General features: G+C 33.3%; 2 protein-coding genes and 1 pseudogene across 3 annotated transcripts in view; all 3 read left to right on the forward strand.

Moving 5' to 3' along the window:
- The window catches only part of LOC107608246 (uncharacterized), a 30791-nt pseudogene extending 19273 nt beyond the window's left edge, over positions 1-11518 (forward strand). The window contains exon 5 of the transcript XR_015892437.1: positions 11141-11518. The product of XR_015892437.1 is annotated as an uncharacterized LOC107608246 (transcript). The remainder of the gene's footprint in view (positions 1-11140) is intronic.
- A 447-nt stretch (positions 11519-11965) lies between these two features.
- On the forward strand, positions 11966-15311 carry LOC148554152 (LEAF RUST 10 DISEASE-RESISTANCE LOCUS RECEPTOR-LIKE PROTEIN KINASE-like 2.1). The gene is made up of 3 exons (XM_016307871.3): positions 11966-12924; positions 13636-13677; positions 13936-15311. Exons 1-3 carry the CDS (start codon positions 12105-12107, stop codon positions 15063-15065), a joined length of 1992 nt encoding a protein of 663 aa, XP_016163357.1. The 5' UTR covers positions 11966-12104; the 3' UTR covers positions 15066-15311.
- A 430-nt stretch (positions 15312-15741) lies between these two features.
- LOC148554153 (uncharacterized) lies at positions 15742-17564 on the forward strand. Its single transcript, XM_021106291.2, has 3 exons — positions 15742-16471; positions 16788-16829; positions 17211-17564. The coding sequence occupies exons 1-3, from the start codon at positions 15742-15744 to the stop codon at positions 17462-17464; spliced, it is 1026 nt and encodes a 341-aa protein (XP_020961950.2). The 3' UTR covers positions 17465-17564.
- Positions 17565-26069: the final 8505 nt, after the last annotated feature.

Raw genomic sequence — 26069 nt, forward strand, 5'->3', positions numbered from 1 at the left:
AAGCCACTGTCGACTGTTTCTTACTTGACCAAACATTCAGAGACTTTCCAAGGAAGCAACATAGGCCTGATGTGCTCCTTCTATCAACTCTATCACCAGCAAAATCTGCATCACAATAATCAACTGCAGAAAAATCATCAATCTTAGGATACCATAGACCAAAGTTGGATGTGCCATGAACATATCTAATAATCCTCTTAACTGCAGAAAGATGAGACTCTTTTGGTTTTGATTGGAATCTTGAACACATTCCAACACTTTGCACAATATCAAGTCTACAGGAAGTTAAGTATATAAGAGAGCCAATCATTCCTCTATACCTAGTCTCATCTACATTTTTTTCCGTTTCTTCCTTATCTAATTTTGAATTAGGGTGCATGGGAGTTCCCATGGGTTTGGCATTTTTCATACCAAATTTCTTAACTAGTTCCTTGGCATACTTCTCTTGATGAATAAAAATACCATTTTTAGTTTGCTTAATTTGAAGCTCAAGAAAAAAATTAAGTTCACTCATAATACTCATGTCAAATTCACTTGTCATGAGTTTTCCAAATTTATAACAAAGGGATTCATTGGCTGATCCAAAAATAATGTCATCAACATATATTTGGACTAGAATAAAAGAATCATTAGAATTCTTGATAAATAGGGTAGTGTCTGTGGTGCCTCTTTGAAAATCATTTTTCAAAAGAAAAGAGCTAAGTCTCTCATACCAAGCTCTAGGAGCTTATCTTAAACCATAAAGAGCTTTTGATAATTTGAAAACATGGTTAGGAAATTATTTATTTTCAAAACCAGGTGGCTGCTCCATATACACTTCTCTATCTATCACACCATTTAAGAATGCACATTTCACATCCATTTGATATAATTTAAAACCACAAAAACAGCATAAGCTAAAAGAAGTCTTGTGGCTTCCATTCAGGCAACATGGGCAAATGATTCATCAAAGTCTATTCCTTCTTCTTGGTTATATCCTTGTGCCACTAGCCTTGCTTTGTTTCTTGTAATGTTACCATCCTCTCCTAACTTGTTCCGAAATATCCACTTGGTGCCGCTCACTTTTCTTCCATTCGGCCTTGAAACCAATGTCCAAACTTGGTTCTTCTCAAACTCATGAAGCTCATCCTCCATTGCCTTTACCCAAGAAGGGTCATCATGGGCTTCTTTGACATTTTGAGGCTCCATTTGAGAGAGAAGAGCAATGTTTGACTCTTCACTTTCCTTTCTAGTTGAATACCGAGTTTTAACACCATGAGAGACATCTCCAATGACAAATTCCTCAGGATAATTCTTCAAAAATCTCTATTCACAAGGTCTGGTGGACTTGGAGGCAGATTCAGTCACCATGGGATTCAAGGAACTGTTGGTTTCAGGATTTTCTTCAGATTCATGAGACAAAATGGAATTGTCTCTTGTTGGATTTTCAGCAGCTGCAGTTTCTGGTTCAGTTTATCCATATTTTTTATTTTCATGATTTTGTGCTGTTTCATCGTCCTTTTGCGCCTGATTTCCTGCATCACAGTCTTCTAAAATACTTTGAACCAAGTTAGTATCACAAAATGTAACATGTATGGACTCCTCAATTATTCTAGCATCTTGATGATAAACTCTATATGCTTTACTAGTTGTGGAATATCCTACAAATAAACACTCATACGCCTTTGGATTAAATTTACCCAAATTATCTTTGTTATTTAGAACAAAATATTTGCATCCAAAGATATGCAAGTAGTTCAAGTTTGGAGGGTGACCTTTCCAAAGTTCATAAGGAGTTTTCTTCAAAAATTTTCTTATGATGGTTCTATTCAAAATGTGGCAAGCTGTGTTAACCGCTTCAGCCCAAAGAAATTTTGGAACATTGCTCTCACAAAGCATAGCTCTTGTCATTTTTTGAATGCTTCTATTTCTTCTTTCCACAAAACCATTTTATTGTGGCGTCCTTGGACAAGAGAAGTTGTGAGATATTCCAAATTCCTCACAAAAAGATTCAAAAGATTGGTTTTCAAATTCAGTCCCATGATCACTTCTTATAAAAGAGATCTTTAAATCCTTTTCATTTTGAATTTTCTCGCTAAAAATTTTAAATGCCGAAAAAACTTCATTTTTGTGTGCAAAAAATAAAACCCAACCAAACCTAGAGTAGTCATCCACAATTACTAAACCATAATGTTAACCACCTAGGCTTTGAGTTCTTGTTAGACCAAATAAATCAATATGTAGCAATTCAAGTGGTCTTTTAGTTGAGATGTCTTCCTTTGATTTAAATGAACTCTTTGTTTGTTTTCCCATTTGACAAGCATCACATGTGATGTCTTTGTCAAATCTTATCAAAGGAAGACCTCTTACTAATCTTTTCTTTACAAGTTTGTTTATTTGAAACATACTTGCATGGCCCAATCTCTTGTGCCATAGCCACTTTTTAGATTCTTTAGAATGAAAACAAACCACATTTTGATCCTTTAGTTCATCAAGGGTAAGTCTATAAACATTATTACAATGCTTAGCAATAAACAACACTTCATTGGTCTTTTCATTTACAACACAGCATTCAAGTCTTTTGAAAGTCACCAAATAACCCAAATCACACAATTGACTTATACTCAAAAGATTATGCCTCAAGCCATTTATCAAAAAGACATCATCAATGAAGGTAGAATGATTATTACCTACTTTTCCAATAGCAACTATTTTACCTTTTTCATCATCTCCAAAGGTCACAAAACCTCCATCATACTTGTTTAGTTTGATGAAGAAAGTTGACCTTCTAGTCATGTGCCTTGAGCATCCACTATCCAAGTACCACATATCCCTTTTGTTCTTGGATGCTAGGCAAATCTACAATAACAACTTCAAGTAACCTTAGGTATTCAAATTAATTTGGATCCTTTGAAATTAATCCATCTTGGTTGTCCAAGTGCATTGAAATCACAAACAACATTGTAAATTTGGTTTCCTACAACTCTTTTTTCAATGAAGCATTGTGCATATGAGTGACCAAATTTCTTACCGTTAAAGCAATGATTTTCTGATGCATATTTCTGAAATTGATGTGAGTTATTATGCTGAAAATGATTAAAGGACTGAAATTTTCTGGTTTTTGGAGGAGGTGTATTTCTTTTGACAAACTGATTTTTGTTATTATTTTTCCTCTTTGCAAAAGCATTCCAGCCAGAATTTTTGAAAGCTTTTGGAATTTTTGAATGTGAGGTTTTGTTGTAAAATGGTGGATTTTTGAAAGCAACCTCATTATTCGAAATGTATGCCAGACCTGACCTATTTGAAGTAGGTTCAGTTTTTTATGATGACTCAGTTTTATTGGTGTAAAATTCATCAAATTCCTCCTCATGTGTGGGAGCATACCTAAGACTAGGTTTGTTGGAATTGGATTTGGTTTTTGATGAAGAAGCCACAAATTTCATAGAAGAATCATTAAAAACTGCACTTTCCTTGGTTACATAACCTAAACCATATTTTTCAAATAATGGTCTTTGACTTGCAAGTAATTTGTCTAAGTTACTAGAACTTTGAGCAAATTTTGCTAAATCACCATTCAGCCTTTTAATCATTTCATTTAATCTTTTGTTTTCAGCAATAAGCTCTTGAGAAGGATCCACAATGTACTTTCCCTTTAATTTTTCAAGTTTAGATTTTAAAAATCTGTTTTCTTCAATAATATCCAAAGCATATTCAGTTTTCTTCACCGTTTCTCTCAAAAAATCATTTTTAGCTTTCAACATATCTTTTTCGGATTTGCATTTAGTGTACTTATCCAACATTTTTGAGGAATTTAGTGTAATATCATCAATTATAGCATGTAAATCATCTATGGACAAGTCATAATAATTTACCTCATCAAGATGATCATTACCAGCCATGAAGCAGATTTTATCTTCACCTTTAGAATCTTCTTCCTTATTTGAGTCATTCTCAAGCTCCTCCCAAGATGCCCTGAGCACTCTCTTCTTTTCTTTCTTCCATTTGTCCTCCTTCTTGAGCTTTGGACAGTTGAACTTAAAATGTCTAGCCTCCTTGCAATGATGACACGTCACCTTGCTCAAGTCCTTCTTGTAATCCTTTGAGCCTGAACCCTTGTATTTGCCTTTGTTCTTCATTATCCTTCTAAGTCTCCTAACAAAAAACATAAGTTCATCATCCGAAATATCCTCACTAGACTCACTCTCTTTTGATTCTATTTTTGACTTGAGGGCTATTCCCTTTTTCTTTGAGTCTGGCTTTGTGTGTGTGGCTTCATAGGCAAGAAGTTTTCCTCTCGGCTCATCATAGGTTATAGAGCTTAGGTTATTGCTCTCGGCTAGGATAGTGGCAGTTGTTTCCCATTCCTTTGTGAGGCTTCTAAGGAGTTTTTTCACTAGGGTTTATTCTGAATAGGTTGTTCCCATAGCATCAAGGTTGTTGATTATGATTGAGAATCTCTCAAACACTTCATCAACGCTTTCTCCATCCTTCATATTAAACATCTCGTACTCTTTTTGCAACATATCAATCCTCGTTTCTTTAACTTGTTTAGTGCCTTCATGTGTAACCTGGAGTTTCTTCCAGATTTCTTTGGCTGTCTTGCATCTCGACACCTTTCGGTACTCTTCAAAGCTGATATCACAGTGAAGAAGGTTGGTGGCTTTAGCATTCAGCTCCATGTTCTTCTTATCGTCATCATTCCATTCACCTTCTTCTTTTGGAGTCACCACTCCATCAGTACTTGTTTTTATTGGAATCTTGGGACCACTCACAATAATTTTCCATATGTTGTAGTCAATGGATTGGATGAAGATCCTCATCCTCTCTTTTCAGTAGGCATAGTTCTTCTCGTTGAAGAAGTGAGGCCTATTGTTTGACTGACCTTCAGTTAGAGTGTAGGAAACCGTGGTTGTGCCCAAGTTGTTCGCCATTGGACCTTTGCTCCAAGTGGTGAAGCTTGATTCTTAAGACCAAGGCTCCTGATACCAATTGAAGATTGTAGAAGACTTAGAGAAGGAGGGTTGAATCTATAGCCTTCTTTCACGTTAATGAAATGACCTTTAAAACAAACTTTCTTTCTGAATCTGTTTGAACTCAGTAGCGGAAAATTTATGACACAATTTTATTTTGTCTCGTGAATATCAGAAAACAGAACAAAACAGGAAAGAGAGAAGCTGACACCATCATGTATCCTGGTTTGGTTGCCTTGTGCAATGCAACCTACGTTGTGGTGGAATTTCCACTATAGTTAAACTATTACATACACCAACTTCACAAGATTGACACAATCCTTTCTCTCTCAAGTTCTAACCTAACTTGACTTGGTTATGCTAATACCTAACTCTTCACTCTTAGTGCTGACCCAACTAAGAAAGGGGTACCTCACTGGTACAAGATACAAGACACAGAATCAACCTAAAAAAATCTGAAATAACTATAGGCTTTTCACTCAAGTGTATCTCTCTGCCTCTTTCCACTCTTAGGCTTTTTCAATGACTCTCTCATTCAGCCTTTTACCTCAAAAAATTATAGAAAGATAAACATTAAAAAGAAAATTACAATATGTAAAACATGAAGGAGATTGATGCTTCAACAACCTCTTTGCTATGTGATAAACCAGATTTGCTTGCCTCTGATTCAGTTTTTCATTCTGGCGGAATGCTCCTTTGACTAAGAAGCACTGTCCAAGTTAATGAACTTCTTCAGAGAACTCTTCTCAAAACATACATCTCAAAACACTGGTTATCTCTCCTTGGCTTCTAAATGATGAAAAATCTTCTTTTGTATCTCCTTGCATGTTACTGAGTTGCTCTCTCCTAGGTCAACCCTCGAGCTGTGTGCTTCACCAACTCACTTTTTCACTTTCTTCTATTTTTCCTCAAAATAGGAACTTTGGCTCTGACCTTCTTTGTTGACCGAAAGCCATAGGACAGCAGAAACAAATATTTTCAATGGTAAACCCAGATCTTAGACATTGAAACACTACTTGGTCCCCAAGACACACTTTTAACCATATATTCACAGCAGTGTTGAACAGAGATCATCTTTCCCTTGTATTCCAATTCGGAGTGGCAGAGAGTTGAAGATGAAGAGAAGAAAATGAGATGCATGTAGAAGGAAATAAATCACCTTTAGCTTCTGAATTCTCTTGATACAACTTGATGTGGGTGATTAGACTTCAACCTTTTTTCTAAACCTTCTCTTTCTTGCTTCTTTGGTGAACAACTTAGGAGCTAAGCTTTCTCTCTCTCTCTCTCTCTCTCTCTCTCTCTCTCTCTGAGTTTTGACCGAGATAGGAAAAAGTGAACATTGCTATGGAAGAAGTAACTTGGAGGGATCAACTTGAGTGATATCAAATCGGGCTTGGGTTGGTTCTATTCAAGTTCAACCCGTTTGCTTTCTTTTCATCACCTTTGGGCTTCTATTATTTTTGTGGCCCATTAGAATAGATTCTGTTTGTTTTGTATTCAGCTGCTGCAACAATAAATTTTAGCCTACAACACTTAATCACAAATAATTAACATTAATTAGATAATTGTCTAATAAAATAATATTTGTCATCATTAATTAATTTAGTTAATTTTTTTAACTCAACAAGATATACTCTGATCTTGGGAATAAATCCCAGATTTATGAACTTACTCTAAAAGCTAGAGAAATTCAACAAGGGAGTGACAATATCACCAAATATTTTCACACATTGAAGCGGTTGTGGTAGGATCTTGACCACTTCAATAACTACAAGTGAAATTCAGCCGCTGATGCCAAACACCACCAACAAACAGTGGAAGAAGGGAGGATATTCCAGTTTCTTGCAGCCTCAACGTGGAGCTAGATGAAGTTCATGGCAGAATTATTGGAAGAGCAATCATACCCTCAATTAGAGAAGTATTTACTAAAGTTAGAAGAGAGGAAACTCGTAGAGCTGTGATGATGGGGAAAAGCAAAACTGAACAGACTTCTTTGGAGTCTAGTGCACTCTTAGTGGCACCTGCTACACTTAAAAGTTCATCAAATCAGAGGCACCCCTCCAATCTTTGGTGTGACCACTGCAATAAACCTCGTCACACCCGAGAAACCTGCTGGAAGATTCATGGAAAACTGACACATCTTAAAGGCAGCAAACCTGGTCCCAAAATACGCTCTACCCCAACTACTCATGAGACTGAAAAATTATCATTGAGTAAGAAACATGTTGAGCAGCTCATAAGACTGTTAAATTCCAGTTCTGTGTCTAGTACTCCTAGTGGTTCTTTGGCTTAAACAGGTAATTTTAGTATTCCTATGTCCGTTAACTACACCTCAAACTTGAATGCACCATGGATTGTCGATTCAGGTGTATCTGATAATATGACCAGCCTCTCCCCTTTATTTAAAACTTATTCTCCTTGCTTTGAAAATGAGAAAATTAAAGTTGCTGATGGTAGTTTTTCATCTATTGCCGAAAAAGGTACAATTAAACTGTCCAAAAATATTGACCTAAGAAATGTCCTACATGTACCAAAGCTTTCTTGTAATCTCCTCTCTATTAGTGAAATTTGCAAAGATTCTAATTGTGTTGTGACATTCTTTAACACTCATTGTAGTTTTCAGGACCGGACCTCGGAGAAGATGATTGGCAGTGCTAAGATGATGGATGGGCTTTATCATTTTGAGAATATTTCGGAAGATAAAATAGCTCAAGGATTTAGTGGTATAAGTTCTATGCCTATAAGGGACCAAATAATGCTCTGGCACAATAGACTAGGACACCCTAGTTTTTCATATCTCAAACATTTGTTTCCAAGTTTGTTTAAGAATATTGATTCTTCCTTACTTAAATGTGAAAGTTGTATTCGTTCAAAGAGTCATAGAGCTCCTTATTACTCTCAACCTTATCATGCATCTAAACCTTTCCACTTAATTCATAGTGATGTATGGGGTCCATCGAAAATATCAACTCAATTTGAAAAAAAGGTTTGTAACTTTTATCGATGACCACACACGACTATGTTGGATCAATCTCATGCATGAAAAATCTGAGGTTTCAAAAAATTTTCAGTATTTTTCAACAATGGTAGAAGCACAATTTGACACAAAAACTTTAATATTAAGAAGTGATAATGGTACTGAATACTTTAATAAAAATCTTAGTGAATTTCTTCAAAAGAAAGGTATTCAACATCAATCTACATGTCCCAATACACCCCAACAAAATGGTATTGCTGAAAGAAAGAATAAATATCTTCTTGAAGTAGCATGTGCCATTATGTTTGAGGGTAAAGTTTCAAAGTATTTATGGGGAGATGCTGTCCTAACAGCAACCTATCTCATAAATCGAATGTCCACACGTGTGTTAAATTACTTTACGCCGTTGGATACTTTCAAAAAGAATTTTCTAGCATGTAGGTTGCATTCTGACTTACCTTTAAAAGTATTTGGTTGCACTGTGTTTTTACATACAACTTCATATCAAAGTAAACTTGATCCAAGGGTAAAAAAATACATTTTTATTAGCTATTTCCTAAGTCAAAAGGGTTATAAATGTTTCAATTCACATACCAAGAAATTTCATGTAAGCATGGATGTTACTTTTTTGGAACATGAAACTTTTTTTTAGAAAAATTCTCTTCAGGGGGAGAGTCTAAGGGAAGAAAATTTTTTGCATGAACCTTTACCCACTCCTATCTTACATATTGAGGATACAACTTTCACTAATCAAGTAAATTCTGAAACAATTGCAAAACAAGATGTGGAAACCAATTCTGAAATTGTGCCAGAATTAGTTGGAATCCAAACAGGAAAAGAAATACCACAACAGAAAAGGAGCTTCGGTGTTATGTTCGAAAATATCCCAAGAAGACTAGAGACCAGCCCATCATCTCTATACCAGCCCAATCTGAAAACCTAGAAGACGGCCTAACTGTAGTACTTCAGGAACTTCCAGGTAAATCTAAAATTGTCACTTTCTAATAATAACTTGCCAATAGCCCTTAGGAAAGAAATCAGAACCTGCACCAAAAAGGTACTCAAAACCAGCACCAACCATCCTATTTCCAATTATGTCTCACCAAAATCTCTCTCAAAAACATCGAGCTTTTACTTCTAAAATTACAAATCTGTTTGAGCCTAGGAACATAGAGTAAGTACTAAATGATCCCAACTGAAAATGAGTAGTGATGGAAGAGTGGCATGCACTCAAGAAGAATGGAACTTGGGAGATTGTAGATCTGCCACAGAACACAAAATTGGTTGCCTGCAGGTGGGTTTTTACCATCAAGTGCAACGCTGATGGAAGCATAGAGAGGTATAAAGCTAGGTTAGTAGCTAGGGGATATACACAAACCTATGGAGTAGACTATTGAGAAACTTTTGCTCCAGTTGCCAAACTCAGCTCTGTGCGGATTCTCTTATCTCTTACTGTGAATTACAATTGGCCTTTACATCAATTGGATATAAAGAATGCTTTCTTGAATGGGGAGCTAGAGGAAGAGGTGTTCATGAAACTTCCACTTGGATTTGAGGCTGAACTAGGGAGGAATAAAGTATGCAAACTAAAGAAATCTCTCTATGGATTGAAACAATACCCAAGAACTTGGTTTGAACGACTTGGAATGGTGGTGAAGGGACTTGGTTATACTCAAAGCCAAACTGACCATACACTTTTCTATAAACATTCAATAGCTAATAAAACTACCATCTTAATTGTATATGTGGATGACATTATTCTGACAAGTGATGATTTTTTGGAGCTAAAAGACTTGAAGGAGAAGCTTGCATAGCATTTGAAATCAAAGAACTTGGCTCATTAAAATACTTCCTTGGAATTGAATTTGCAAGGTCTAAGGAAGGCATTTTTATAAACCAACGAAAGTACATCCTAGATCTTTTAAAAGAGACGGGATTACTTGGTTGTAAAGCTGCTAAAACACCTATAAAGCCTAATTTAAAATTAAAGCCAGCTGAACCAGAAAATGTAATGGACAAAGGGAGATATCAGCGGTTGGTAGGGAGGCTAATCTATTTATCTCATACACGCCTGGATATAGCCTTTTGCTATGAGTATGGTAAGCCAGTTTATGCATTCACCTGGTCAAGAACACATGGATGGTATTTTTAGAATCCTAAGGTACTTGAAGGGGTCGCTTGGGAAAGGTTACTCTACAAAAAGCATGGATATCTTCAAGTAGAAGCTTATACAGATGCGGATTGGACTGGGAATGTCATGGATAGAAGGTCAACATCTGGATATTGTACTTTTGTTGGCAGAAACCTGGTTAGTTGGAGGAGTAAAAAACAAAGTGTTGTGGCACGAAGTAGTGCAGAAGCTGAGTTTAGAGCAGTGACTCATGGAATATGTGAAGCACTATGGGTAGAGAAAATCCTACAAGAACTAAAAGTTTTCATTTCTCCACCAATGAGGTTGTATTGTGACAACAAATCTGCAATTTCGATTTCTCATAATCCAGTGTTGCATGATAGAACTAAACATGTTGAAGTTGACAAGCATTTTATCAGAGAAAAGATTGAGAGAGGACAGATTTGCATCTCATATGTTTCAACTACAGAACAATTAGCAGATGTTCTAACTAAAGAATTACCCAAGAAGACTTTTGATAGAATAATAAGCAAGCTGTCAATGAATGATATCTTCAAGCCAGCTTGGGGGGAGTGTTGACTAGATCAAATCAAAATCAGATTCCTAATTACTTTCATGAATCTTTTATGTAAATAGAATTAATTATAATTATTTTTCTTTTTTGATTTAGCTTAATTTTAGGGATTTTATGATTAGAAATCTTTCCTATTTTATAGTTATTTTTATTTTTGTAATTCCTCTATAAAGAGGCTAATTCCCTGTATATTTGATAATACAATATATAACAATGTTTGGGAACCAAAAGCCTGTCAGCTAAAAACCAGCCAAATCATGCATCGCGCTACCAAAGGAAAAAGGAAGTTTGAATTGGGTTTGATTTTCTGCTCCGTGATCCCAGGAGCAATTTTTGAAATTTAAATTAATGTGGTTTTGTTTACTTTTTGGTTGGTCACCTCTTGGTTTCGTATACTTTTCCTACAATATATTCAAATACTTCAACTGTTTGTCCTACTTCCTTTATTTATATATATCTCTCTCTCCCTTTCTATCTAAAATATAGTACCTTTGTGAGTTTGAACACAGGCCAGAGGACTTGATGTGCTGCCTACAACAATCTCTCGTTTCCGCAATGGTGGGGATGACACTACAGCAGAGCTACTAGAAAGAGTAGTTTACCCAGAAGAGATTACACATTGTGCTGCTGGAGTGAAGTGGTTCAAGTATCTATGCCAGAGGTCCAGAAAGCTGGCCCCAGACACAAAAGAGCAAGAAGTTTGTTCATTACAAAATGAAATGACCACAGAGCAGAATGAAGTGATTCCAAAGTTTCATGAAATAGTGAAGACATATTTCAGAGAACCTTTAAAACCACCTTTTAATGAGACAACAAGAAAAGCTGCTGGATTTGGTCCAGAATGGTATGAACCGCTTGCTGTTAAAGAGGCCAACCAATCACTGTAACCAACATATTTCCTGATTTAATTAGGTTTCTTACTGTTTATATTTGGCAGATAACTATAAATCTATAACACGAGGTTATTTATGTGCTTTTTTTTTATTCATATATTGTATTTTGAATTTCCCTGATTCTGCCTTCTCTTTAACTTATAAGTTTTTAATCCATAAAATTAAGAATGTTGATTTTTTATTTTATTTCCTCCAAAATATGTTCTAATAGCTAAAGGTCAAAGGATAAGTAAAAGTCAGTATCAAGCTTCAAAGATAAGGATGACATACCTAGAACGAGTCCAAGTTATGTATATGCCATGTACAAAGGAGTGATAATGTGTGATTAGATTAATTAAAGTAGTTTCTAGGAAATTTCTGTTGCTGGCAGCCTGGCAGGTCTCATTAGTCACATTTCACATATTAATGCTGGTGACTACTAGTGAGTTGACTACTGGACTTGTGTGATAGTGATAGTCAACTCCTCCTTTTGGAAAATTATTGATGCTGCTGCCCTGTGAAGCAAGTAAATTCTTGTTATATGTGTTTAAATCTGTATCTGTGGTCTGTTGTTATTGATGTGTAGACCAAATTAAAGAAAATGTTGTCCCTTTGTTCATTTTTGGTACCCCTTCTACTGCTGCTGGGGATCTCCTTAAACGTTTTCAATTATAGACCCCGGTGGGATAGCCTGGTGGCAATTGATGCAGACAAAAGAATGTGTTCATCTGGGTTGTGTGGGAGGCATGACATAAGGTACCAGTTCAGGCTGAATAATAGTAGTCCAAGCCACTGTGGTGAGCACAGGTACACCCTCTCTTGCGAGAATGATAACCAACTCTTTCTCTATCTCAAATCAATCAAGTTCCAAGTGCAGTCAATTAACTATAACAACTACACAATTCGACTTGTTGACGTCAATGTTCCCCTGCATACCCATAATCACTCTTCTCTCCCTAGTTATTCTTTGACCTCCTCCAACTTCACCAGAGATGATCCATATCAATATTGGTTCTATACACAGCATTTTAAAGATGTTATTAGATTGACAAAGCAGATGGTATATTTGATGAGGTGCCCACCATATGGAGTAGAATCTTCTACTGCTGTTGCAACTTGCACGAATGGATCCTATGCAATTGGGAGTACATTCTATGTCAGTGATCTTGACAAGCGTCTCCAGGATTTGGCGTTCAGAGACTCGTGTCATATAGATTGGATGTATTTGACTTCATGGCCTGCTGAAATCAAGCAGATCAACATTTCATGCACAGACATCCATCATATGCTGCTCTACGGGTTTGAACTTTCCTGGATGAAAGGATATTGCTATAATGACACAGACTATGCCATGCTCGGTGATCACAACAACATCGTTTGTTATAACAATTATTACGAAAGGTTATCTCCATTTCAAAATTGTAAGTGTGTATCTTACTAATTTAACTCAGATATTTACTTATTCTTATATGAGATTTGTTATTGTTTTCTTGTATCTTCTCTTTATGGAGGTACCTTTTAATTTAATCAATGTTTTAAAATTTGTTTTCAATTTTTTATAAAATTTTTTTAAAGTAACTGATTTTAGTTAATAAGACACCTGCCAATTTCACAATAACAGATTATGTGAATACTCATATTCTATAATCTTATAAAGTATCATAATAATTCCCTTTTTGTATAAGTTCTCTTTTGTGCTGTTGTTCAACATTGCCTTGTCTAATTTTCTTCTTCTACATTTCTAAGAAAATAAAAAACTTCCTATTACTTAATGTACTAAACAGTTCACAGGTATGTTGATATAATGATTAAACTAAATTATCCTTTTGACTCATAGCTAGATAATTTTCACTAACACGTGATAAGGTATTATTTTTTATTATAAAAATAATTAGCCATTAAACTAGTGTTATGATGTAATTGTATATATTCACACAACTTTTTTAACTAAACAATCACCTACTAGAATAATTAAACTTGCTAAAGTAGAATAATTAAAAACGTATATAGTAGTATACTAAAAATTTTGTATAAAATACCAAATTTATATATTTATATAATAGTTAATTGATGATCATTTTTTATATCCGTATACCATGATTGTTTATATTTACCCTTTTTATTTCTTGCAGATGTACTTTCATGGATTGTTCTTTGTCTAACGGATGGAACGAGTAAGCCTTGTCTTTCCCTTTGCGGCTTGAACCTACGTACTTATTTTGTTTTATTTTATGCATAGGTCTATGATGACATCGTGGAATTTATGAAGGGAACACCATTAGAATTTAGCAGTAAAAATGAGAAACACTACCATAGTTTTAAAGGCTTTTCTTAAAATAGCATATTAAGTTTAAAATTTTGCCATTCAAATCTAAAGGTGTTAAACTGAGCGATTTTATGATTTCTCAACTGTTTTCCCATCTTCTTTACAGTTTTCTTTGTTCTTGGCAAATTTGGACTTGGAGCTCTATTCATCGTTATTTTCTGCATATGTAAATGGAGACGAAGACATTTATCCATATACGACAGTATTGAAGATTTTCTGCGAAGTGACAATAACATCATGCCAATTAGATACTCCTATAAAGAAATCAAGAACATAACTGGAAAGTTCAAGACTAAACTAGGAAATGGAGGCTATGGCTCTGTCTTCCAAGGAAAACTTCGAAGCGGTCGTCTTGTAGCTGTTAAGGTATTGAATAAGGCCAAATCCAATGGCCAGGAGTTCATCAATGAAGTTGCTACTATTGGAAGAATTCACCATGTTAATGTGGTGCAACTCATTGGTTTCTGTGTGGAGGGATCAAAGCGTTGTTTGGTGTATGAGTTAATGCAAAATGGCTCTTTAGAGAAATACATATTTTCACCTCAAGAGGGTGCTTCAAATTCCTTAAATTGTGAAAAACTGTACAACATTTCTCTTGGAGTGGCCCGTGGTATTGAGTATCTGCATAATGGTTGCCACATTAAAATTCTGCACTTTGACATTAAGCCTCATAACATTCTTTTGGATGAGAACTTCAATCCAAAAGTCTCTGATTTTGGACTTGCAAGGCTTTATCCCACTGATAAAAGCATTGTGTCTCTGACCGCAGCAAGAGGAACCATAGGGTACATGGCTCCTGAGCTCTTCTATAGAAACGTCGGCACAATCTCATACAAAGCAGATGTTTATAGCTTTGGGATGTTGTTGATGGAAATGGCTAGTAGAAGGAAGAATTTGAATGCTTTGACTGAAAATTCCAGCCAAATATATTTTCCTTTCTGGGTTTATGATCAATTGCTTGATGGAAGGGAAATAACAATAGAGAATGACACAGATGAAGAGATGAAGTTGGCAAGAAAAATGATGATTGTGGCATTGTGGTGTATACAGACAAAGCCTAATGATCGACCTTCAATGAAGAAAGTTGTGGAGATCCTAGAACAAGATGAGGACTTATTAGAAATGCCTCCTAAGCCTTACTTCTATCCACTTGATGAACCTGCAGACGAAGTTGGAGAAGAAAACAGTTCAAGGCTATCCTCTGTTATCTCATCAGTTACTGGTTCCAAAGAATAGAACTCTGCTATTTGGACTGTGATCTGATATAAATTTGCAAGATCTGCATCTAGCTTTTTTCTTTGGCAATGTCATATGTGTGTGAGGTATATGATAGAATCAATTGATTTGATTACTATATGTTGAATATGATAGAATCAATTGCTCAAGAGGTTTGTGTTTGTCTCATATTTGGTAACAAAAACGCACATTCTACTTATTAGAGATCAAGTACAAAATTAAATATTAAGATTCCCAATTTTTTCCTGTAAATGTATTTTCTTTTGGATTCAATGCTACTAGTATTGGGATTTTCTTTATTTTTTGCTAGCTAGGCTACCAGCAGAGTTAGTACAAGAGGTAGTTTACAAAGAAGAAATTACAATTTTTGTTGTTAGATTAAAATGGTTCAACCGTTCAAGTATCTATTTCAAAGTTTCATGCAATAGTGAGAACATATTTCAGAGGACTTCTAAGACCACCTTTTAAGTACTTCCATATGCACTTATTGAAACTAGGATCAATTTTTAAAGTACCAAACTCAATTTTATACAATTCAGTGTGTAACCCAAATAAATTTTAATACTTGAATGTACCAAAATAGAAAAGTAGCCAACCATAACAGACATATCCCTTTGTTCATTTTTGGTACCCCTTCTACTGCTGCTGGGGATCTCCTTATACGTTTCCATTATTTATGACAACCAAGGTGGCAACGGATTCAGACAAAAGAATGTGTTCATCTGGGTGGTGTGGGAGGCATGAGATAAGGTATCCTTTCAGGCTGAATAATAGTAGTCAAAGCCACTGTGGTGAGCACAGGTACACCCTCTCTTGCGAGAATGATAACCAACTCTTTCTGTATCTCAAATCAATCAAGTTCCAAGTGCAATCAATTAACTACAACAACTACACAATTCGACTAGTAGATGCCAATGTTGCTCTGCATAGCCGTGATCACTCATACCTCCTTCCTTATTCTTTAGCCTCCTACAACTTCACCCATGCCAAAGATGAACCATATGATTGGTTCTATAAACAGCATAATGATGTTATTATATTGACAAAGCAGATGTTATATTTGAAGTGCCCACCATATGGAGTAAAATCTTCTGCTACTGCTGGTGCAACAACCTGCATGAATGGATCTTATTCGCTTGGGAGTACATTCTATGTCAGTGATATTGATAAAACTCTCCAGGATTTGGCGTTTGGAGACTCATGTCATATAGAGTGGATGTATCTAACTTCATGGCCTACTGAAATCAAACACACATATATTTCATGCACAGACAACCATCATATGCTGCTCTACGGGTTTGAACTTTCTTGGTTGAAAGCATATTGCAAGAATGATGATCCAGGATATGCCATGCTCAGTGATCATAAAGTCATTTGTTATAAGCCTCCACTTATGCCGAAAATTTGTAAGTGTGTATCTATGAATTTAACTCGATATTTACCTGTTCATATATGGGTTTCGTTATCGTAACCTTACGCCTTCTTAAGGTACCTGTACTTTAATTTAATCAACGGTTTGCGACTTGTTTTCAATTTTCAATTTTTTATTTTTTTATTTTAGAAGCAATTAATTTTAGTAAATGCTGGTATTCTATAATCTTATAAAATATCACAAGAATTCCCTCTTTCTTTAATCTTAAGAATTTATAGAAAACTTAAGAATTTAGGTGTCATTAGCTTATATAATACTAATTTAATCTTTTCCCTGTTTGTTTCTTGCAGTCCTACTTCCACTGATTGTTGGGTGTCTGGTGTATGGAACGAGTAAGCCTTGTCTTTCCCTTTGCGCTATGTACTTATTTTTTTTGGCATTGAAATCTAGGCATAGGTCTATGATGCCCTCATGGAGTTTACTAAGGAACACCATTAGAATTTAGCGGCAAAAATGAGGAGGAAAAAAAGAATAAAACACTACCACAGTTTGAAATTGGGTAAACAATGTAGGAAATAGTAATATTATGATGATGATGATGATGACATCATGGAATTTATGAAGGGAACACCATTAAAATTTAGCAGTAAAAATGAGAAACAACAACAATGAAACATAGCATAAATAAGTTTAAAAATTTTGTCATTCAACTCTAAAGTTGTTAAACTGAATAATTTTATGATTTCTCAACTATTTTCCCATCTTCTTTACAGTTTTATTTTTTCTTGGCAAATTTGGACTTGGAGCTTTATTCATCGTTATTTTCTGCATATGTAAATGGAGACGAAGACATTTATCCATATACGACAGTATCGAAGATTTTCTGCGAAGTGACAATAACATCATGCCTATTAGATACTCCTACAAAGAAATCAAGAACATAACTGGAAAGTTCAAGACTAAACTAGGAAATGGAGGCTATGGCTCTGACCGCAGCAAGAGGAACCATAGGATACATGGCTCCTGAGCTCTTCTATAGAAACGTCGGCGCAATCTCATACAAAGCAGATGTTTATAGCTTTGGGATGTTGTTGATGGAAATGGCTAGTAGAAGGAAGAATTTGAATGCTTTGACTGAAAATTCCAGCCAAATTTATTTTCCTTTCTGGGTTTATGATCAATTGCATGATGGAAGGGAAATAACAATAGAAAATGACACAGATGAAGAGATGAAGTTGGCAAAGAAAATGATGATTGTGGCATTGTGGTGTATACAGACAAAGCCTAATGATCGACCTTCAATGAAGAAAGTTGTGGAGATCCTAGAACAAGATGAAGACTTATTAGAAATGCCTCCTAAGCCTTACTTCTATCCACTTGATGAACCTGCAGACGAAGTCGGAGAAGAAAACAGTTCAAGGCTATCCTCTGTTATCTCATCAGTTACTGGTTCCAAAGAATAGAACTCTGCTATTTGGACTCTGATCTGATATAAATTTGAAAGATCTGCATCTAGCTTTTTTCCTTGGCTATGTCATGTATGTGTGTATCTCTGAGGTATATGGTAGAATCAATTGTTCAAGAGGTTTGTGTTTGTCTCATATTTGGTAACAAAAACGCACATTCTACTTATTAGAGATCGAGTACAAAATTAAATATTAAGATTCCCAATTTCTTCCAATATGTATTTTCTTTTGGATTCAATGCTACTAGGATTTGTTGTAAAATAAATATCAAATAAAGAAGTATAAATAGAAGATTCTAGTATTATAATTACTATCTCAATATAATAAAGATGATTAATATTGCTATTAATATTATATGTAAAGAGTAATAGAAAAGAGTGTTTAAGATACTTATAAAATAAAAGAAGAGAAAGAATTGTAGTAGAAATATAAAGAGAAGAGTATTTGATTGCAACATAAAGAGAGAATTGATTTCTTATTACTTGCTTGTGTATCAAAGCCTCAGCCTTATTCCCCTATTTATACGAGTAAAAAAATTCACTTTACAAATATTGGGAAAGCATGCACCGCATATCCTTTAATATTTGTGCTTCCCAATAGAACTTCAAAGGAAGAATAAATCATGCTGAGTAGATGGATATGGACATCCATATCGTAACACTCCTCCTTGGATGTCCATTTAGGATTATGCCTCATTAAAACCTTACTAAAGAAAAACCCAGTGGAAAAAAACCTTAGTGAAGGAAAAAGAGTACATATATCTCAAGATACCTCACTATAGAGGGAGAATCATATCCAACATATATCCCCAATTTTCTTTGGGGTCCCATTTTGGTGCGATTAGGTGGTGCAATGGGAACATATATCGCACACCCAAATATTCTTAAATGGGAAACATTTGGCTGCTGGCCAAAAGCTAATTGTATAGGAGAGAACTGATGGTAATTCGTTGGCCTCAAACGAATAAGTGCTGCGGCATGTAAAACTGCATGCCCCCAAACCAAGGTTGGGAGATTTGTTCTCATAAGCAAGGGTCTAGCAATTAATTGGAGGCGCTTAATAAGTGATTCTGCTAACCCATTTTGTGTGTGAACATAAGCCACTGGATGTTCAACACTTATTCCATTAGCCATACAATAAGCATCAAAAGCTTGGGAAGTAAATTCACCAGCATTATCAATGCGAATTGCTTTGATTGGATTTTGTGGAAATTGTGCTTTTAATCGAATAATTTGAGCCAGTAATCTCGCAAACGCCAGGTTGCGAGAAGATAATAAGCACACATGAGACCATCTCGAAGATGCGTCTATCACGACCATAAAATATCTAAAAGATCCACATAGTGGATGAATAGGTCCACATATATCACCTTGAATTCTTTCTAGAAATTCAGGAGACTCAAATCCAATCTTTACTGGTGATGGCTTTAAAATTAACTTCCCTTGAGAACATGCAGCACAACAAAATTCACTAGATTTAAGAATCTTCTGGTTCTTTAGTGAATGTCCATGAGAGTTTTCAATAATTCTCCTCATCATGGTTGTTCCCGGATGACCCAATCTATCATGCCAAGTTATGAATTCATTTGGGCTAGTAAACTTCTGGTTTACAATGGTATGTGATTCAATTGCACTAATCTTGGTATAATACAACCAAGATGAAAGTGAGGGTAATTTTTTTAATATTACCTTTTTATTTAAATAATGAGTTGTGATACATAAATACTCATGATTTCCCTCATTCATAGTCTCAATATGATATCCATTTTGGCGAATATCTTTAAAACTCAACAAGTTTCTTCGAGACTTGGTAGACAACAGTGCATTATTTATTATAAATTTTGTTTCTCCGGAAAACAAAATTATAGCTCTTCCAGAGCCTTCAATCACATTGCTTGAGCCAATAATAGTATTAACACATTCTTCTTTTGGCACAAGATGGGTAAAATATATATCACTTTTAAGAATGGTGTGCGAACTTGCACTATCCGCAAGGCATACATCTTCATTACATATCCTTGCCATTCTCTTCAAAAACAAATAATAATAAAATGAGTAGTATGCACAGTTTAAATTGAATTCTTGATCGAAATTATTTTCTAAGAAATACTGTTCAAAATAATGCTATATACTAAAATTTTATTTTAAAATTTGACACATTTAATAACTTTAAAATTCATAAACATTAATATTTCATTATTTATATACATCACATTTGAAACTTAAATACATAGAAAATAAAACTTAACAATAAGTTCTTTACATCATAGATACTTCACAATCTCACATATTAAACTATTCCATCATTGATCAAATGGCCAATATTTTCTTCAAGGTCCTCAAAGAAATAAGATACATCATAATGAGTGGTGGAATTTTCAACATCATTTGAAACAAAATTTGTTTCCTTTCCTTTGTCATCCTTTTTCAAAGATGCCTGGTAAAGATCGACTAGGTGCCTTGGGGTACGACAGGTACGTGACCAATGGCCCTTTCCACCACAACGGAAACACTTATCCTCTGTTGATTTACTCTGCCCGATATTTCTTTCTTTATCCCACTTCTGGTGAGATTCTTTCTTTTGAATATAATTCTTTTTCCTTCCATAATTTTTCTTGACCTCTTCTGGGGTAATTTGCCACATTTACTTCAGGAAATGGGGCGGCGCCAGCTGGGCACGCTTCGTGATTCTTTAAAAGCAACTCATTGTTGCGTTCAGCAACAAGAAGGCAAGAAATTAACTCAGAATATTTTTTAAACCCTTTTTCTCGATACTGCTGCTGCAGGAGCACATTCGAGGCATGGAAGGTTGAGAAAGTTTTCTCCAACATATCATGATCAGTTATCTTTTCCCCACATAATTTCATTCGTGAGGTGATTCGAAACATCGCAGAATTATATTCATTTATAAATTTAAAATCTTGTAGACGCAGGTACGTCCATTCATATCGAGCTTGAGGAAGTATTACCGTTTTTTGATGATTGTACCTTTCTTCAAGGTCTTTCCAAAGATTTGCAGGATCTTTTAATGTGAGATATTCATTTTTCAATCCTTCGTCAAGATGACGACGAAGAAAAATAATGGCTTTGACTTTATCCTTTTGGGATGCATTATTTTCAGCCTTAATGGTATCTCCAAGATCCATTGAATCAAGATGAATTTCAGCATCTAATATCCATGATAAATAATTGTTTCCAGATATATCAAGAGCATTGAATTCAAGATGAGAGAGTTTCGACATAATGAAAAATTGTTACCTGAGTCTTCCTAAAAATTTGATCAGAGTCTCGTGCTGATAACGTGTTGTAAAATAAATATCAAATAAAGAAGTATAAATAGAAGACTCTAGTACTATAATTACTATCTCAATATAATAAAGATGATTAATATTTCTATTAATATTATATGTAAAGAGTAATAGAAAAGAGTATTTAAAATACTTATAAAATAAAAGAAGAGAAAGAATTGTAGTAGAAATATAAAGAGAAGAGTATTTGATTGCAACATAAAGAGAGAATTGATTTCTTATTACTTGCTTGTGTATCAAAGCCTCAGCCTTATTCCCCTATTTATACTAGTAAAAAGATTCACTTTACAAATATTGGAAAAGCATGCACCGCATATCCTTTAATATTTGTGCTTCCCAATAGAACTTCAAAGGAAGAATAAATCATGCTGAGTAGATGGATATGGACATCCATATCGTAACAGGATTGGAATTTTCTTTATTTTTTGCTAGCTAGGCTACCAGCAAAGTTAGTAGAAGAGGTAGTTTACAAAGAAGAAATTACAATTTTTGTTGTTGGATTAAAGTAGTTCAAGTAGGGTTGGAAGTGAGTCAAGTTAGATCATGAGCCGAGTTTGAGCTTGGATAAGCTCAGCTCATTAGCTTATGAGTTTGCTCGATTATATATATAATATTAAAAATATAGATTAAATGCATATAGGATATGCGTATTAATAATTTAATATATATTAATGTTCTTAATTATTTAAAATTTTATAGTAATTTTTTATATATAATTTTGATATAGGACATAAATAAAAAATTTATAATTGATAGATAGACAATATATAAAATTTATCTATTTTTAATATTTTTCGACATATATAAGTTATAATTTATTGATATAAAATTATAGAATATGTTTCTATTATTTGATCCAACTCGTAAGCCCGAGCCAATCAGTGAGATTTCGTTGAGTCGAGTTTAAACTTATGAAATATGCTCGATTGTTAATAAATTGAATTATGAGCCAAGCTTGATTTTAGTGAGTCGAGCTTGAGCTTGGTCTAGCTTGGCTCAACTCGACTCACTTCCAGCCCTAGGTTTAAGTATCTATTTCGAAATTTCATGCAAAAACTAGAACATATTTCAAAGGACTTCTAAGACAACCTTTTAAGTACTTGCATATGCACTTATTGAAACTAGAATCAAATTTTTAAAGTTCCAAACTCAATTTTATACAATTTAGTGTGTGTTTGGATTCACGTTGGTCAAACTGGAGTTTGAATGAAAGTGATTTTATAGAATTGATTTAGACTAGAAGTGAGTTTGTGCCAACATGATTTATGTTTATCAATTTTTACTAAAATTGATTTTGATAAAATAAATATTATTTGAATAATATTAGTTAAAATCATTTCTAGATAAATAATTAATTAATTACTAAAAAAATATAATATTAAATTATAATATTATTTTTTTAAGTATATTTAATCTTTTTTTATATTTTTTAATATTTTTTATATAATATTTTTTTATAATACTCTATTTTAGTATATTATAATTTTTTATTATTATAATAAAAATTAATATTTATTTATAAAATTAAAAATAACATATAAAAATTGACAACTTTTTAAGTATTTTTTATAGTAAATTAATATTTATTTATTAAATTAAAAATAATATATAAAATAACATATTTTAGTACTCTTTTTAAGTATTTTTAATAATCTTATTTTTATTATTATTTTAGGTTCTAACTGTTTACTAGTTATATTTTTATTATTATTTATAATTAATTTTTTATTTAATTTATCATTTCTAATAACAATAATACATATTATAAAAAATTAGAATAATAAATAGTGCACAAAAATTAGAATAATTGTTTTAATACTCTCAATATTTTTTATTTAAAAAAATTATGGAAAAAATCAATAATGAGTAGTAACAAACATAAACGTACGTTGAGTAAATGCAAAGCTATAATTTTTTGGGATGCGAAATTTCATAAAGTTGCCAAACATCAAAGAACAACGTTCAAAGGATTAAACGCATTTTTATCCTCTTAAACGTGTTTAACAAACACACCCTTAGTGTCTAACCCAAATAAATTTTAATACTTGAATGTACCAAAATAGAAAAGTAGCCAACCATAATAACAGACATATCTCTTGATGTAATGTGTTTCTTTTTCAGCTCTTAGCCAGATCATCAATTATGGGTTATTTGGCAGGTAACTATAAGTCTATAACACATGAGGTCATTTATGTGCTTTTTTTTTTGTTTTTTATTCATATATTGTATTTTGAATTTGCTCCGATTCTCCCTTCTCTTTAACTAGTTTTTAATCCATAAAATTAATAATGTTGCATTTTTATTTTGATTTCCTCCAAAATATTTTCTAAAAGGTAAAAGGTCAAAGGATAAGTAAATGTCAGTATCAGAATAACAAACATATTTGCGTATGAACTTGAAAGATAAGAATGCTTAATGGGACATACCTAGAATGAGACCAAGTTATGTATATGTCATGTACAAAAGAGTGGTATATATTGTGTGATTAGATTAATTAAAGTAGTTTCTAGGAAATTTCTGTAGCTGGAAGGTCTCATCAGTCACATTACAAAGTATGGTCAAAACAACATATGTATGATGACTTGTGAATGAAGTTGTGAGACAGTAATAGTCAACTCCTCTTTGGAGCACATACATTTCCCAGAGACTTCGTTGCAAGTCCTTGTGAATAAGTGGTGCTTTGCTGTGAAGCAAGTGAATTCTTGTTATATATGTTTTTAAAACTATATCTGTATTCTGTAGTCTCTTGTTATTGATGTCTAGACCCAGTTAAATTAAATATAAAATGTTATCCCTTTGTTCATTTTTGGTACACCAACCTTCTACTGCTGCTGGGGATCTCCTTAAACATTTCCATTGTTATTTATGGCAACCGGTGGAATACCAAGGTGGCAACGGATTCAGACATAAGGCACCCTTTCAGGCTGAATAATAGGTAATGTAGGAATAAGGTGATACATACTTTAAATTTTCGTAATAGAAAGAGTTTAAGTGTTATTTAGAAGATATTAGTTTACATTTTTAAGAGATGTTTTAATTTAATTTGTTGTATTTTGATTTTATTTATTTAATTACTAGATTGGGCTTTATGTTTATGGGCTTAAGATTTTCTATATTTTAACCTAATAAGAGGTTATAAATCCTCCTTAGCTATTGTAGTCATAGTATAGAATGATTTAGAGGTTTCAAAACCCCTTTTTGGTTTCGTGATGAAATCATGATGTGGATAACTGAGGTTGAGGAGTCCCTCTCTTGTTGCATCGGGGAATTGGGTAGAAGGTTGAGGAGTCCCTTCGATTCAATTCCCAAACTTTGGCGTTGACAAATTAGGTTGAGGAGTCCCTTTCTTATTGCGTCAAGAAATTGGGTAGAAAGTAGAGTGATTCTCTTTGTATTCAATTTCAATCTATCATTTTTGTTTCTATTTTAATTTCAATGTATCTTTTATATTCAGTTTGAGTCCTTGTCTTTATGTTTATCTTTTATTTCCTTATCAAAGGGAGAAGGGAATAAGGGTAATGTATGAATTTTAATAAAATTAAAGGAATGGGTAGTAATAAAAAAAATCAAATATAAAATGTTTCAAAAAAAATTCAAGATGTTACATTCATTATAAAAAAAATTTTAATAAAACAACTTAATTTTAATTCATGTTACAAATTAATTTAGGTTGGTCTAGTTATTAACTCATTAGTTTATATTAAAGATTTAAATTTCGTCTTATACATGTCGATAAATTAGTCCTTGATCTACCGACGGAAGGATGTGATAAAAAATTAAAACAACACAAACCGTCGCAATATGTGAATAAGCTGCTACAGAGTGCAATGGATTATCCTAGACAACATATTAACATAAGTTGCTGTTCTCTGCAGCGATTTATGCATTTAACAACTCCTTCAAAAATTGTTAGACTATATAGTTTATGTAAATATATGAAAAAGATCAAACGTGTAACATTTTTAAAAAAAATTGTAATTGAGTAATTTTAAAATTCATTCATTTTTTTTAAGTAATTTGTCCTATTTTTTATTAGTAATTGGTCAATAATAATTTATATATATATATATTTATAATTACAAATATTTTATACATAAAAAATATATAAATTATATTTATATTTATTAGAATTTACACAAATAAATTAATATAATTTTTATCTATATTTCTTAAAATTTATACATTATAAATTAATAAAATTTATTTATTAAAAATAATTTAATATTTATATTGATCAAATAATATAAAAAATATTAAAAATTACATAAAATTTTCAGAGGTTAATATGTCTTGTAATGTAAAACATTTTGGAACTAACAACTAAACAAAAATTAGAGACTCCCTCGGAGGAAAATTTGGGTGGGGACCAAATTATTGGAGTTTTATTCTTTATTAGTTTATTTTTAGATAAAAGCACGAAGAAAGTTTTTCTTGTGTAATTTTTTTGTAACGAAAAAAAAAAACAAATAATAACTTAGAAGAAAAATAAAAAAATTGCTTAAAAAATTCAGTTTTGTTGAATATTATTCTCAAATTTTTTTAAGGCAATGGAAGTTCCACCTAAAAAAGAATGGTTTTTATTGCCGTCTTTGTTATGGTGTCTACTACTATATTTGTATCTCTCAAGATTAATAGAAGGTCAACACGCCATTTTCAAGACATGATATCTCAGATTTTCAATAATAAATGATCAATAAAATTAGAGCAATTCTGTAAATTATTCACAGTAATAAAAACCTCCACGCAGTCTGTCTCACATATAATATTTATTTAGCCTGAGTTTCAGGTTAAAAGAAAAGTCTCTCCAAATAGTAAATAACTCTCCTTAAAAGATACTATGACTTTTAATTGCTCACAGA

Source organism: Arachis ipaensis, chromosome B7, assembly GCF_059453495.1.
Source record: "Arachis ipaensis isolate K30076 ecotype BB chromosome B7, ASM5945349v1, whole genome shotgun sequence".
Classification (NCBI taxonomy): domain Eukaryota; kingdom Viridiplantae; phylum Streptophyta; class Magnoliopsida; order Fabales; family Fabaceae; genus Arachis; species Arachis ipaensis.

Coding starts and splice junctions, on each gene's coding strand:
- LOC148554152 (XM_016307871.3), top strand. CDS start 12,105: ATGTTGTCCCTTTGTTCATTTTTGGTACCCCTTCTACTGCTGCTGGGG. Junction 12,925..13,635: donor GTTATCTCCATTTCAAAATT/GTAAGTGTGTAT, acceptor TATTTCTTGCAG/ATGTACTTTCATGGATTGTT. Junction 13,678..13,935: donor TTGTCTAACGGATGGAACGA/GTAAGCCTTGTC, acceptor TCTTCTTTACAG/TTTTCTTTGTTCTTGGCAAA.
- LOC148554153 (XM_021106291.2), top strand. CDS start 15,742: ATGACAACCAAGGTGGCAACGGATTCAGACAAAAGAATGTGTTCATCT. Junction 16,472..16,787: donor TCCACTTATGCCGAAAATTT/GTAAGTGTGTAT, acceptor TGTTTCTTGCAG/TCCTACTTCCACTGATTGTT. Junction 16,830..17,210: donor GTGTCTGGTGTATGGAACGA/GTAAGCCTTGTC, acceptor TCTTCTTTACAG/TTTTATTTTTTCTTGGCAAA.